Genomic DNA, 15,171 nt, shown 5'->3' with positions numbered 1-15,171 from the left:
ATCTCTATAGACACCAGTGGCGTGCAGTCCAACATCTTGCTAATGTTTTCTGGGACAAGTGGAGACGTCAGTTTCTCTCAACACTTCAAACTCGGCGCAAATGGCAGTCTAGTCATCCAAATGTGAACCCAGGGACTGTTGTTGTTCTGAAAGACATTCAGCTTCCAAGAAATGAGTGGCCGCTTGGACTCGTGACCAAGGTGTTTCCCAGCACCGATGGCAAGGTGCGCTCTGTGGAGATAAAGGTGGCTGGGCCACAGGGAACCAAGCTCTTTACCAGGCCCATCTCACAAATAGCAGTTCTTGTTCCCCCAGAGCCATAAAAATGAATAAGAATGTTGTTTTATGTGTCATTAGAGAGTGGCGTTAATTAACGCCAGGCGGGGAGTGTTCAGTTTAATTAATAAGATTCAGATAAAAAGTTAAAATCAGTTAAAAAAGGATGTGATGTGTTTAATTTCATATATTTCATGATGCTTCATTTGAGTAAGTTAAAAATAAGTGAGTCAAATGGCAGTACCGCCATCTACTGGCCGATTTTGGTTCAGCGGCTAGGCTTTGTCAATTTTGAATAAAACCTTTATACAGGAAGTGACAGAAAAGCAACAACAAAGAAGTTCAGAGCAGCACATTTGTCAGCTTCTAGCTATGACTAGCCACTCCAGCATACATCTTCGAGTTGCATCGTCGGTACGTGTTGTTTACATGTTAATTTACGGTTATATGCTTGAGCCTTATGTGGCAGAATATTACCGGTGCATTGTGTACTTATTTGTGTTATGTGTTTACATGTATTTAGCCTACTTTGAGTGAGCTATTTAGTTAGTCATGCTAGGCTTTGGTAAATGTTTATTTTATGGTTTATGCATCTCCATAAATGCAATATTCATGACTGTATTATTTTGTCTATCTCTTTTAGTTTCACACTTTACTTCATTAATAAAACTGGCAAAAGGAATACCCAGTGTGTTGTTTGGAGTGAAGAGTTTAGCTGCCTGTCAACACATGCATGCTACGCATTGAGGACAGAACAGTTGTTGCTAGGAGTCCAGGAGGCAGGTGCCAGTGAGGTGAGACAGGACCACAGAAACCAAGACCCAGTAAACACACCAAATGAACCAGTAGGAATTTAAGTTAATTCAAAGTTTATTTGTTGTGATGGTCATAAAACAGGATATATTGATGTAAGTAATATTATATTATATTCTATACTATACTATATTATATATATATTGTGTTATAGAATGGGATAGGTGTGAAGAGCAAATATTCTTAAACTCACTTTTATAGCCTTGCTTTTATGTGAAGTCACCCTTTTAAACTGATTTTTCACCTTTCTATCTTTTTATTCCTTTTACTGCTCTTAGTCTATTTATCTGTTTTTAGTGCCTCTCATGTGATGTCTTTTTTCTTACCGTCCTTTACCGCTTTTATTTGTTTATCTTTAGTGTTTTTATTATCCTTTATTCTTTTTACTGCTCTTAATCTTTTTATCTGTTCTTAATTCCTCTGATGTGATGTCGTCTTCTTATCGTCCTTTATTGATTTTATTCATGTATTTATCTCTACTTTTCCTCTCTCTTTCCTTTTCTGTGGTTTTGCCTGTTTTATGGCTTTTATTCCTTTTTACTTGGAATGACTCATATTGTCTATTTGGGTTTTACATTTGGTCTGCCTTCTTATTTTAACTCACTGTAGACTCGGCTTCCTTGTGTTTGGCTCGACTGTTGAGTGTTTATTCTGTAATATTGTCTTCCTGAGTTTCCTGCTTTTGCTTGTTTGTCAAAGCGCTTTGTAAACTCTGCTTTTAAATGTGCTATATAAATAAAGTTTCGTTTTTGACTGTCATGCTCCCTCACAAGATGTCCCACACCCATTTTAAGATAACATATGTCTTAATGTGGAGAAACAGGAGATGTCATTACTTAATTATGATAAAGAAGCCCAAAATTGTATTCAACTCCAGTTTTGACAGAACAGAATAATATAATCTAATATTTGTATATCCTAGTTGTGAGACTGTGTTGTATACTCTGGTCCTGAGATAAATTACATTTCATTCATCATAGGCTATTTTATAGCTGACAAACAAACTTAGACTAGAAAAAGCCCTGTTAACTTTCTGATGAGTGTACAGATAAATATCAGTTCATACAGGAAGCATTAGCACTGAATGCTTTTCAGCCTGTTGTGTCAGTAGATGGGGATGTTTCTAATAATCAAGCTCATCATGTGGGAGAGCCACAGTGCAGAGCCAATGTTTTAGGGAGGGGTTAAGACATTTTACGTCTACTGATTGGCTGTCAGAGCAAGCTTCTAACACGTGGGAGTGCGGCTCGGCCAATGGGCGCTATTGGGGGGCGTGGCCAAAGAAGCGTCGCTACCATCGAGCCATCATGCTAGCTGAAGAATTCCTGTGTAACTAGCTTTGCTAACTCGTGCAATGACAAATTGGATTGTTTTTTCTTAGTGTAGTATCGTTTTTTCATGGACACTTGGATCTAGGATGAAAACAACGACTTGTGTGTGAAGGTCGTTGTTTTCCGTGCCAAGAAGACACGAAAAGACCGCTGTCTCGGATAAGTAGCCACCAAGCTAGCGCGGCTAGTCGTAACATACTCACACTGCCTGCCATCACTAGCAGCACAACAGACAGCAAGCTCAGTCCACAAGTCGGCGTGGCGACGTTGGAAATTCATAGCATTATCATGGAGAAGGTAATTATCCCACATGACCTAGACTTATAACGTTAGCTGCTTTACAGTTGTCAGAGGGCATATGGTAATACCGAGCTAGCTAACTGTGGGTAACAGATAGCTGCTAGCCACACCTGCTTCTCTTGTTGGCATTCATTCACCAAGGCCAAGCCGGCATCGTTTAGTGCTCTGAGCTGCTCAGCTCTGACGTGCTCATTTGAAACCACTTGCTGTACATTCTGCTGTACACTATCTGATATCATCGCCTCAAGGTGGGAGGTTACAGAGAGAGCAGCAGGCCCGGTAGCGTGCACGGGTTGTTGAGATGAGGGAACGCCCAGCACTGACTCAGTGACTGGTATCCTGTATCTTCAGTCATTTGCAGAGACTCCTCATCGGTGCTTTTCGCCGCCATCCACCTGTCTAACACCTGTACTTGATAACCCTTCACACGTACACTGTTACCAGTTGGTAATTAGGAGCTATGAAATGCCACAGGTGAATAAGTCTGCTTGCTTAAAATAGATGGAAAGATATATTGGGGCTTGCTGTGTTGGGGTCGGATTAAATGCAGGATGAAAGAAAATACATGCACTTAACCCGAGCTTTCTATGGCTTATAATCATCACCTCACTCTCTTCCCACAGGCTGATTTCTTGAAAGGACTTCCTGTCTACAATAAGAGCAACTTCAGCAGGTTTCATGCAGACTCTGTTTGTAAAGCATCTGTAAGTCCTCTATGATGATATTTATCACCTCATTATAATGCCTAATGAATATTTATCTGCAATTTATCAGTTGTCTAAAATATTTGCTCATACACAAAACAAGTCATATAGAAACAAAACTTCTGCTTCTGCTTCAACGTATCATTATGAAGTAAATGTTGAATGCACAATGTAATGGTTATAGAATAATGAAACCATCTGCATTTAAATTGATTACCTATAAAATTCCTGATCACTATACAGTATTGTCTGCCACCAGGCATATGGTCACCTGGGAAAAGGAAGGTTAACTGGCGATACATTTATTCTAGACTAGATGATTGAATAAATCCAGTTTTTGTCCTGTGCTGTTATTTGCGACTGAGGAAAACGGATAAGATCCAGTTGTCTGTTGCCATTTTATGTTAGTGATATGCAACAATGTATAATGAGAATGCTTATCTGTAATTTATGACCTCTTTCTGTCCTGTCTTACAGAATCGGAGGCCCTCTGTGTACCTCCCAACACGTGAATACCCCTCTGAACAGAGTACGTACCAAACCTACACTGTAGAGCTCAAGGTCAAAACTGAGGGGAGAAAAAAGTCTTACGCTTAAAAATTTATATAAATTATACACAAGTGTAAGAAATTATTGTTGTTGTAGTTTATCATTGACGTGTTTTCACTGAATGCTTGTTAACCAAGAATAAAATTACGTCATTTTGCTGTCAGTAATATGCTGACTGTGTTTACCCCACAGTTATTGTAACAGAGAAAACCAACATCCTCCTGCGCTACCTCCATCAGCAGTGGGACAAAAAGGTGAGCATGTGCAGGTCTTTCAGGTTAAATTCCTAAACCTGAATTCATCCATTGACGGTAATTTTCTGAGTCTCTGGCAGCTGGATTGTTATGAAAAAGAAACTGTGTGGTTTTACTGACTGCTGTATAATCCTTTGTGTCACACAGAACGCAGCAAAGAAAAGGGAACAGGAACAAGGTGAGGGTGACAGCCCAGCACCCCCGAGGAAGATTGCCAGGACAGACAGCCAAGAGATGAATGAGGACTCATAAGAGTGTGTGTTTACTTGTGCGTGAAAGAGTGTGTGAGTGTTTGTGTATACTGGGTATAGCCAGTGTAAACGAACAACAAACACAACAGAGAATAATCCTGACTGAATAAAGACTCATGGTCATTCTGCGCTGTGGCAGAGCAAGATGACTTTCATGGCATGAAATTGAGAATTTACCATAGAGAAGCAGCCATTTATAATGTGGTGTAAAGAAGAGCGTGAAAATGATGTCACCAGAAAAGATCTCAACGTGACTCTTAGTCACTGACTGAACAGAGTTGTTGTCAGGAGGGAACTTTATACTGGTGTTTCTTTTTATTTATGTTGGCTATTCCCTGTGTGAGTTAGTAGACGTGTAAATGTTTGTATGCATGCTGAGCTGTGAGTGTGTATTGTGCTGTACTGTATGTGTGAGGTGAGTGAATGGTTGAAAAAGTGTCAGATTAGATTCAAGATCAGAGATGGACTTGACAGATGAAGTCAGACACTACCCTTAAAAACAGTCTCATAACTGGTACATTACTTGTGTAGCCTTCAGTCACCTGGAGAGACTGTCCTGATTTGTGCAAAGACAACATTTTGTTACTGTTTTAATTTTATTATAAGTATTATTGTTTATGTATGGCAATGAGCTTCCTGCCAGCCACAGTGCCCACCCTCTCAGTTTCACTGCCCACTCTGCAACCACATGGGGGCACTGCGACATTTCTCCCCACTGTTTGAATCAACAGAACCAAGAATGCACTGTGAAGAACAGCACAAAGTAGGAGCAACTCTTCCAGAATCTCCCTTAGATGTGTGTTTATGGTGAATATGCATATCTTCATTCTATTCTGGGACTTGTGCTCGTAGGATAAATGTTGTGTTGGTGTTTCTGAGAAATATTTTTACATCTAGCACCACCTTCTGGCTAATGGATTCTAGTAAAAATGGCGTTTTTCTCTGAGTTTTAGCTGTAATCCCATTCAAGGATTTAAAAGAAAAAGAAGTAAGAAGTAAATTGTAACATCAGATTTTCTGTTGCACAACAAAGTAACAGCACAGATGGTGAAGAAACTCTGTATAGGAATGTCTGGAAAAGGGAAAAAGAATACATTAAGATGTGTGTAAATAATTGCCAGTACCACAATTCGTTTATCCAATGGAGTATCTTTGTGTCTGCCTTTTGTAAAATAAAACATGCCCATGGATATGATAGAAAATGACCCTTGTGAAAGTAAGGAACCCCTGTGTCCAGTGAATGTTGCCACGCCTTGCATGTTGATGGCTGGGTATTCCTGGAGCAGTAATAAAACATAAGGGGTGTTGGAGTTGCGGTGTTATCTTGTGTGACTGTGGAAGGTATTAGCCTATAGGCCTTACAAAATGTCATCATGGTTTGGACCCTCTTCTAACCCCCCGGCTCAGTGCTGTCCCTTTTGCTCTGTCTTTGTGACAACCCTGGATGTTTTCTGTCTGAGAGCTGGGGGTGTGTTTAAAGAGGAGTTATATTTTCAGCCATAGAATGCACAATAAGCATGCACAGCAGAGTGCAGTCGCCATCCTGCCTTGTTCCTGAGATTCAGTTTGTATTGGTGTCCCATACTGTACAACACTGAATAAAGCTTCATCTTTTTTCTTTTAAATGTTCTTATCACTGCCCAGCAGAGTCGCATCGAAGCCTCCTGTCCTTCCTGTCTGTTTTTTCAGTCGATGCTGCAGTGTGGGTTGACAGTGTGATCAGTCATCTCCCTACCTACAGTGTACATACCGTCTGTTTCTGAAGTGTAAAACCACGTTATGCTTCTGCTCAAATAGACTGTTCTACAACACCCTAAGCCTTGCCCCATCTCATGTGTGTTAGGTCAGATATGTTTCTTTTTAGCTTTGCTGAAATAAAACTGGATTGAAACTGGGTATTCGTCATGTGGTGCTTTGAATAGATTGTTAGAAGTCCTTGATTTAAAGGGAAACGCCACCAATTTTACCCATTATAGTGTGTTTACAGGTCTTGTGGAGCACTCCTGCATACAATACAGTGACTGCATGTGGAAAAAGTAGTTTAGAGTAAAAAAGTTTAAAGGCTACAGAAGAAGCTACACATAATCCGATAAATTGCCTCTTGACTGTAGCTAATGTTAGCTTTTTAGCTCAGTTAGCCGTGCAGCTATCCAGACAACCAGGCAACTGTTGGTGTTTGCATTACTAACAGAGAAGCTTTGGACTGCTGGTTTTCAGGCCTGGGGCTAGCTGGTTAGCATGCTAACTTCAGTGGATATATTTTCAATAGATGTCTTTAACATAAGGTCAGAATTGTTATTTCTTTACATTCTGTTGATAATTCTTATATATTGCACCTTTCATGTGTAAAATTGGTGAAGTTACCCTTTAAGGAGATTCTGATTCCCGCAACTGAAATAAACATTTGTGAGGAAAAAATGTTGATTGTCATGATTTTGTAGAAACAAGTTTGTCACAACACATGAAATGCATTTGAAATAGTTTTATTAACTATTTTTCAGGTCTTACAAAAATATGACAAAATAAATTAAAAGAAATAAATAATCCCATTTCCCAGTATTTCTCTTTAAAAGATCTTTTTTTTTTGTACAGTGGTACATTGGAAGAGCATATGATGTTCAGTAAGTGAGGCTTCCATGAAGATGTCTTATCTAAAACTCTGAGGTTAGAGTCAAATTTTAATGTAGCTGTGGTGAGAATCTCACCTGTTCAAATCCATTCTTAAAATCCAGAAGACAGAACATTTACTAAATTCAGTCCTTCCCTACTGGTTTCACATTAGACTGACGGTGCTTGTAAAGTCGAGAATAAGCCCAAATCCTTAAAAGAACCGCTGTTGCTTTGATAGTACAGACAGCTGATGAGTCTTGGCTGTCTGAGCTGCTGTCCTCATGCGAGGGACGCCTGTGCTTGGCCCGAGAAAACAGTGATGGAGCTGTTTCTGGCATGGGATGCCTCTTGATGAAGCTTTCAGTGATACCTCAAAAAACTGTCCAAGATCTGTTATCAATGCTTATTTAAAGACCTCCAAAAAAACCACATGCAGAATTTGATGCTGCTGCCAAGAGTGCAAGGATGAAAGAAGTGATAAGTTGGTTAATGCTATCAATTTCTATTACAAGAAGTTCTACTGTGAGTTTTCCCTGAAAAAGGAGGAACTACATATACGTAGGCATGACCTAAACTCCACTGTGATGCAAATGCCCTTATCACCGCCTCTCACTTGGGTCACCTCCGCCCTCAAAACTGGCTTCTTATTTTCACACAAACTTTCACAGACTTTCAAATGATGAAATATGGACTCTATTGCATCATCCCTGAAATCCAAATGCTGCAAGAACAAAGGTTTTGATGAGACTGTGCTCAGCTACGCTTCCCACCCTGATCTCTATCATCCAGCCTGTGAGACTGACACATATTACATTTCTCTCTTCCTTGCACTTGTCATTTTACATTTATGATGAACATTAACTTCCAAATATAAAAAGAACAAACTGTAGATTGACAATAAAATGATTCTGTGACCACACAAATTGACCTCCTGTCTATTTCCTTATTGCATTTAATGTTAGTAAGATCTTTTTCGCCCGTCAGCAGGAAGTACATTTTTGTATTTTCTTCTGGCGTGTGACTTAACGGTGGACTATACTTATTGTAAAGTTGTTACAGACACACTAAATGGCGTCAAGCTATGTCATCATTTCCTGGACAAATTCTGTAACCACAAAGCAGAAGATGGATGAGATTATTGTTATTAGTTTGAGCCGGCTCTCACACTCAATATGAGAAAGGAGGGAGCTGAGAGCTGACTGTGACAGTTGAGGGCTCACAAAGGAAAGATGCATAGAGTCTGGTTGGGGATGGTGCAGTAGGGCAGGTGCTTACATGTAACTCTCCCACAGCTCAGTGTTATTGCAAATAACCATGCCAGAGGTGACGACGTGAAAATGCATAGTTAATGTTTCAGTCTCTCAGCCTACTGTGTGATGGCACTCAGGAACTTTTTCTCAGCGTGTACCTCATCTGATGTCAATACATATTTCTCACAAAGTGCTCTTAAACTGCAGCCTGACACCCCTGCTGTACGCTGACGACTAAAGAAGTCCATAGTGATTCAGTTTGCAACGCGAATATACTCTGGCACCACCTCCTGGAGACCTCGCAGAAGTGAAATACCGTTTAATGGTAGGTGATGGGCATGCTTACTGTACTCAAGGACGTGTATCATAAACCGTGTTGATGTTAACAGAACATACAGTACATACATCTCGGGTGAACAGTATAATCCGAAAAATACCGCTTTGGTTAAAAAAGTAAAATTCCCATCATCAGTGCTGCAATAAAGCAATGCAGCAAATGCATATAAAAAAGATACAGAGCTCAACGTAAATTGGAGCAACTATTGTAAAAAAAAAATCTGAATATTTAGGGAGCAGGGACAGGTGAGTAGATAGCATGTACTGTGTGAGAGAAGGAAATCAAAAACGATCCAGCTTTTGCATAATGTTGTGAGGCAGGCTGGTGTTGGTCCTCTCCTGCAGAGGGAGAGGCGGGTTCTATGCAGGGCGTAGGGGTTTTAGTGCAAATGTTACTTCTTTAACTCTGCGCTCGTTTGCCAAGTCTGGTTAGATTGTGTGGAATGGAGTACCATCTGTGTTTACAAGGCGCTCTACGGGCTTGGACGGAGAACAGCACGCAACAGGCTTCCATGCTCCATTTTCTCAAAATCACCTTCGTCTACCTCTGCGTTTTTTTCATGTTTTTCTCTTCCTCTTGCTCTCTTGGGGAAAATACTGGTGTGTGACAGCTCGACTCACTCAAGTCTTTTCTCCCTTTTCAAACAAATCAGCTCCTGTCACAGGATGGGAAGAAGTGTACAAAGCTCGGCGACCACCTATGCTTTGAAAATAAAGCTGGTGATACATCAGGGATGCTTATTAAGGGAGGGTTTTCTGTGATAATCGATAAGAATTATTAAAACACTGATTGATATTGCTTTTCCATTTTTCCACTTCAATATAAAAGTCAAGGGCCCACAAATTCCTCACAGTTCAAAATGAGACGATATCTAATGATCACTTGTGTTGTGACAGCTAAAATCACCCTCAGTAGTTATTTGATGTACAATCTGTGATCCTTTCATACCACTGTATACGTTTTTTAATCTTTGTCCTCCACAACAGGCTCTTTTGTCCGACTGGGAGATGTTTACAATTTATGACTAGAAGAAATCAAGAAACACAGCTCTCTGCTTTAAAGGCTTAAAAATATTAGAAACGCAGCTCATGCATTTCTTTATGTATTGCAGACAAGGAAGGATTTTTATGTTTGTGTGTGTGTGTGTGTGTGTGTGCGTGCGTGTGTGTGTGTGTGTGTGTGTGTTTATTCTTCATGATAGGAGAGCTTATGTCTTTCTTCTAAAGCCTGTTTTTTTGTCTCTCAGCCAAAAAACCAAACAAGAAGTCATCTCTCATCAGTTTCACCTTTTCCTCTCTCTCTGCTTCAAGTACCTCTGCACAGAGCCTGTGACGACACAGAAGGCAGGTCAGGCCTTTCCTCACAGTAAACACATCACTTCTTCAGTTGAGATGTAACCAACGACTATTTGTTCCCATCGGAGCTACTAGACTTTAGAGCCAGCCGGGTCCAAGTCTGTTGAATGTCCGTTCTCTGACCCTTCCCCTCCAGGCGAGGGGATTTCATCTGGAACGCCGTTCAAGTCAGACCTGGATGCTTGTCTTTCTGAGGCCTGCGAGGATGATCCTTCCCCTGATCTGGGCAGCGGAGCCCCGTTCACACATGTCCCCCCGTCAGATTTCCCAAAATTAAACAGTTTCCCAGGGTTGAAGGCTTTGCTGGGTGACTGAGAACGCTCCTGAGAGCTGCTACCTGATGATGACGATGATGATGATGATGCTGTCGATGTGGCGTTAGTTGTCGTGGTGGCGGCCGCAGAAGCCACACCTTCCTTCTTATTCTCAGGTGACTTGAGGAATTTGAAGCTCAGGAAACCGGGCAGCTTTGGCTCATTCCCAGTGGGTGACTGAGGGGAGCGGGCACCACCCGAGGAGAACTTACTCTGCAGTGGGATGATCTGTTTCAGCTTCATCACGTTATTGTTGGCTAACAGAGAGCTGGGCCTCTTGGGCTTGTCCGACCCGCTGCCGCCTCCACTCCCGGGACGTGATTTGCTGCCGTGACTTTTGTCGTGGTGGTGATCCCCAGAGGAGTCACCTTTGCTCTCGTCCCGCTCCCTTTCCCTGCGGGCCATGTGCTCCGCCTGCCTCTGCCTCTCCTCCTCCTCCCTCTTCCTCCTCTGCAGCTGCTGGTAATGCTGCTGCGCCTGACGCTCATGCTTCTGCAGAGGAAGGGAAACATTCCCACAATGTATTTACTAGAATCAGCACTATGCCAGCTAACCATTACAATACTGCAGTGATACCCATCGAACAAGTGCCTTGCTAGGAGTCCTGAGTTATGCAGGGGCCACTACAGCCTATGTTATACAAATTGTTTTCCTCAGAAGTACCGTTGCTAAAATATCACAAGAAGTTTAAAACAAGCAAATTATCTCCAAAAAGAAAGCTGCAGTGCTGCAGTACAGCATTCTTGCAGCAGAAACTTTGGCTCCTGTGGTGGCTACAGCTACAGATCTTTATTATATTACAGTACTCTGCACATAAGGAGGAAGCCTTTTCAGAGCTTGTTCAAAGGGCCTGAAAAATTCTTGACTTAACCGTCTCCTGCAACTTTTCAACAAGACATAAAACGTCTTGTGCTGTCTCATCATTTTAAATTCATTCACCTTAAAGGCCTCCCTGCGCTGATAATCCAGTTTAGCCATCTCCTCTCGGACCCATGTAGGAATGTCAGGTATGGCCACATGGATGACGTACTTCAGGAGGATGGCAAAGTGCTGCAGGGACAAACAAACAAAAAAAGAATTACATGAAAGCACAATCCGGTTTAGGGCACAATCCTTGCGAATATTCTTTGAGGGCATGTTACTTGAACTAATTCTTGCACAACATCATCTGGGCCGTGAAATTCTCCTCCTGATAGGCATGACTTCTTTATCAGGCCAAGACAGAGCTGCAGGCTGTTTACCTTGTTCCAAATTTAGGCAGTGACAGAGTGCAGAGCGAAGTATGTTACAAGTAAGAGGAGAAACATGAAGAGAACTTCAATTCATCTGGTCATGCAACGATTAGCTTGTTGGAAACCCAGGAAACTCACTTTATAGAGCATTTATATCATGCTTCTTTCAGTCACTTAGGATAAGACATTATTGTTGTGAGACACCTTCTTATAATACATGTGATATATGCAGGGCCGGGGATGTCTGAGGCTCAGAGAGCGAGCGAGCAAGCAAGATGCGTTGTCTGCTCAATTTGATTATGTACTAGTAGGGTCGAAATTTAAATGTATATCTCAGAAGGCTGTCTGCCACAGGTGGGTAAATATTTGTACCAAAGTTGTCATCTAATAAAAATCTATGCTAAGAGTCTCTGCCGCATTTTGGTGTCATTTCTGGGTGAGCTGTCTCTCTCTTTTGCTGGCTGTGTTGGAGTTTGACACAAACACACACACACACACACACACACAGGGACTTCAGAATTTAATGGTGCATTCAGGTGCACCTCGTAAACTCTGAAATCGATGCTTCATTGGCCATGAAGGTTGTTAAAAAGGGAAAGTTTAACTATTTATTTTAAGAAACTATTTTTTTTCTTATTTTCATTTGTTGAAATACATACATATATGTTGCCATTACTTTCTTGTTCTTTCAATACAAAATTAATTAATTAATTATTTTTAATATTTAGATGTTTAGATATTCTTGCACAACAAGTACCTCTTTGACAGTGTATTGATATATTTTCTTTGCGATATGAGAATGTAAATCATCTCACTCTCGTTATGTCTTGGTTTTAAAGGCTGCATTACAGTGATCGTACTAGACTGTTCTACTTGTTCTCATACTTGTCTTTATCCACTTAGTCATCATATCCACATTACTGATGATTATGTATCAAAACTCTTATTGTGTTAATATTTTGTCTATTATCAATAGTCATCACTCCAATATTGTCGCAATGTTGATATCCAGGTATTTGGTCAAAAATATTGTGATTTTGTCGACCAGTCATAGCATATTTTATGAAGTGCTTTTGAGGAGATTTCGAGATATTTATTGTGTATCATGATAAAGCCTAAAAATATTGGTATATTATTTTGAGGCCATACCTCCCAGCCCTACTCTGTGATGATTTCCCAGTTGTTTTACTGCACCATAATTAAATACTTAAGTCATACCCAATATGCATTATGGAGGGTATTCTGTGTGAGTTAGACATCTACATCAACATACTGAATAGTCTCTGCAGGTAAAAAAACAATCACTCAGTAGTAAACCTTTTTGCAGCCTAACTACCTGGCACATTTTCTGATTAGCATACAGTTTGTTCCCGGTCACAAACTGCTGCTGCCCTGAGAAAAAGTTTGAAAAAGCACTACTCTAAGCACTCCAGCGACACTAGCTGGATCGCGCTGTGGTACCTCGAGGATGACGATGGAGATGATGGCCATCTCAGGGCTGAGCCACGGGAAGAGTCGCTGCAGCTGACCGCACTGACCAATCAGGTAACAGTTCACGATGATGGCAATCAGGCCCATGGCTTCCATCGCAGTCTGTGAAGGAGAAAAAATGAAATCACTTTGCTGTCGACTTTGTTTAATTTAGCTTAGTTCTGTTCTGTTCAGTTATTCCAGCCACACAGTGGTAACTGATCAGTAGCTACACAGTTATATTTACATGAAAGTCAACTTCCAAAATGGATATGAAGCCAGTGTTTATCACACATGGCAACATCACTGTAATTGTCTTAATCCCCACTGTGTTTTGGTGAAACCTCCTGTGTCTGTGTTAACTTTCACATGGTGTATTTCTGACCTGCCACTGGCCGATGCTCTCCACTCTGATTCCAAAGGGTCTCTGCAGACCGGTGCAGAGCTTAAAGGCATCGCTGCGGATCTCAATGATGTTGTTGATGAGAGCGCACATGGCCGCCAGAGGGAAGGCCGAGGAGAAGAGCACCACGTAGCCAAACTGGACGAACATCTCTTGGTAGTCCTGGAAGGTGTCCTGACAGGGGCGAGGTGGAGCATTAAAAAACACAGCTCTAGCAAGAAACTACAGGCTGAATGCTACTATGGCAGCTTGAAGACAAAACTACACTTCTTGAGACCAAATGACGTTGTTAGCTGTGTTTTACTGTCATATAGTCGTGTATGACCTTTCAAAACATGTTTACATCACATCTGTGGGACACCTGTGGGGTGTCATGTAACTGTGAAGGCCGAGGTTTTCTGTTGGATTCATGTTGCAGTGCTTCTCTGCCACATGTATGAAACCTGACCCAAGTATGAGGAGAATGAGTCAAGTGTTGTTTACCCACTATTATATAACATTTTACAGTTATTTTCTATGTATTTTAAATGGAACTAATATCTTCCAACTGTAAATTAATGTTATGTGTATCTATAGGGGAATATTCCACAATCTTAGTTTCATGAAGCATCTTAAAAAGTAATTCTGTTTTTTGTCTATTACGATGATCAGTCTCCTTTTTTTACACCTTTTATTAGTTATGACTATTTGTGATGTCACAGATCATGCTCATGGGACCGCCTCTTAAAACCATATTGTCAGTGAGCACAGAGAAAATTCACATTTTAAACAATGAATGTGAAAACAGCCTTTTGGTGTCGAACTCTTCCTGGTAAACTTTACTCCTGCCTTACCTGCTGTAGTCATGGACTTTTTTTAACAGCAGTGCAAGGTCGTGGCTTGATTTCAATGTATCTTGTGTGCATGCTAAGGAGGTTGTAGCTAATGATGGATAACGCTTGTTTAACAAGTTTAAGAACTGCAAAAATAAATCAACAACGCACATATCCTGCAGATCTTTGCCTGTCACTATATAATAAAGAGATGCTCCAGGTGGCTAATTGCTTTGCAAGCTCAAAGATGTGTTGTTTGGAAAGCTGTAGGAGCCTCCTTGTTCCAATCTGCGTCATTCTTGCTTGAGGTTGTGCTTCCCAAATCCCTTCAACAGATTGTGGCATGTGGGATGTAAAACTGCCATCCCTGTGCAGAGCTTACAGAATAACTTTATTCTTTCTTACAGCATAAGTCTGCATGCAGCTCTCCATCTCAGCCTGAGTGAGCGTGTTGCTCTCTCTCTCCTCAGGAGGGTCCATCCACGATTCCCTTTTCGTCTTGGGCTCAGGTCTCTCTGCGCTCCTGCCCCGTCTTCTGTGTCGCAGTGACGTGCTGCTCTCAGAGCCAGAAGGCAGCGGGGCAGCACTGGCGGCGGCAGCAGCGGCACCAGCAGCTGCATTAATTCCCTCAGCCCCACTGGCCCCTCCCCCACCCTGCTCCTTCACGTCATGGATGCCATTATCATCTTCGTCGTCACACATTTCAAATACAGAGGCAGGGTCCATTCCTTTCTCAACCATGGTGGGGCTCCCCTCCTCCAGGAAACTGTTGTCCATGGGGGGCCCAGTGCAGGCTGGCCGTCTGTCCACCTTAACAACGACACCAAACAACACAATAATAATGATAAAACTGTTGTTACTATATTTGCACACCTTTTTAATATATGATCAACAAATAAAATACATCATA

At 41.4% G+C, this 15,171-nt stretch overlaps 2 protein-coding genes across 2 annotated transcripts in view; one reads left to right on the top strand and one right to left on the bottom strand.

Moving 5' to 3' along the window:
* The first annotated feature begins 2,371 nt into the window (after positions 1–2,371).
* Positions 2,372–6,372, top strand: dda1 (DET1 and DDB1 associated 1). Its single transcript, XM_073477311.1, has 5 exons — positions 2,372–2,717; positions 3,344–3,424; positions 3,902–3,953; positions 4,166–4,227; positions 4,375–6,372. The coding sequence occupies exons 1-5, from the start codon at positions 2,709–2,711 to the stop codon at positions 4,477–4,479; spliced, it is 309 nt and encodes a 102-aa protein (XP_073333412.1). The 5' UTR covers positions 2,372–2,708; the 3' UTR covers positions 4,480–6,372.
* A 573-nt stretch (positions 6,373–6,945) lies between these two features.
* The window catches only part of ano8b (anoctamin 8b), a 48,440-nt gene continuing 40,214 nt past the window's right edge, over positions 6,946–15,171 (bottom strand). Inside the window, exons 15-19 of the mRNA XM_073475821.1 lie at positions 14,667–15,071; positions 13,432–13,623; positions 13,038–13,169; positions 11,284–11,394; positions 6,946–10,836 (exon numbers count right to left, since the gene is read on the bottom strand). Coding sequence (XP_073331922.1) covers positions 10,102–10,836; positions 11,284–11,394; positions 13,038–13,169; positions 13,432–13,623; positions 14,667–15,071 — 1,575 coding nt within the window. The 3' untranslated portion in view covers positions 6,946–10,101. The remainder of the gene's footprint in view (positions 10,837–11,283; positions 11,395–13,037; positions 13,170–13,431; positions 13,624–14,666; positions 15,072–15,171) is intronic.

This window comes from Pagrus major, chromosome 11 (genome assembly GCF_040436345.1).
Source record: "Pagrus major chromosome 11, Pma_NU_1.0".
Lineage (NCBI taxonomy): Eukaryota > Metazoa > Chordata > Actinopteri > Spariformes > Sparidae > Pagrus > Pagrus major.
This window is presented reverse-complemented; position numbering and strand designations above follow the sequence as displayed.

Coding starts and splice junctions, on each gene's coding strand:
- dda1 (XM_073477311.1), top strand. Junction 3,425..3,901: donor ACTCTGTTTGTAAAGCATCT/GTAAGTCCTCTA, acceptor CCTGTCTTACAG/AATCGGAGGCCCTCTGTGTA. Junction 3,954..4,165: donor TGAATACCCCTCTGAACAGA/GTACGTACCAAA, acceptor TTTACCCCACAG/TTATTGTAACAGAGAAAACC.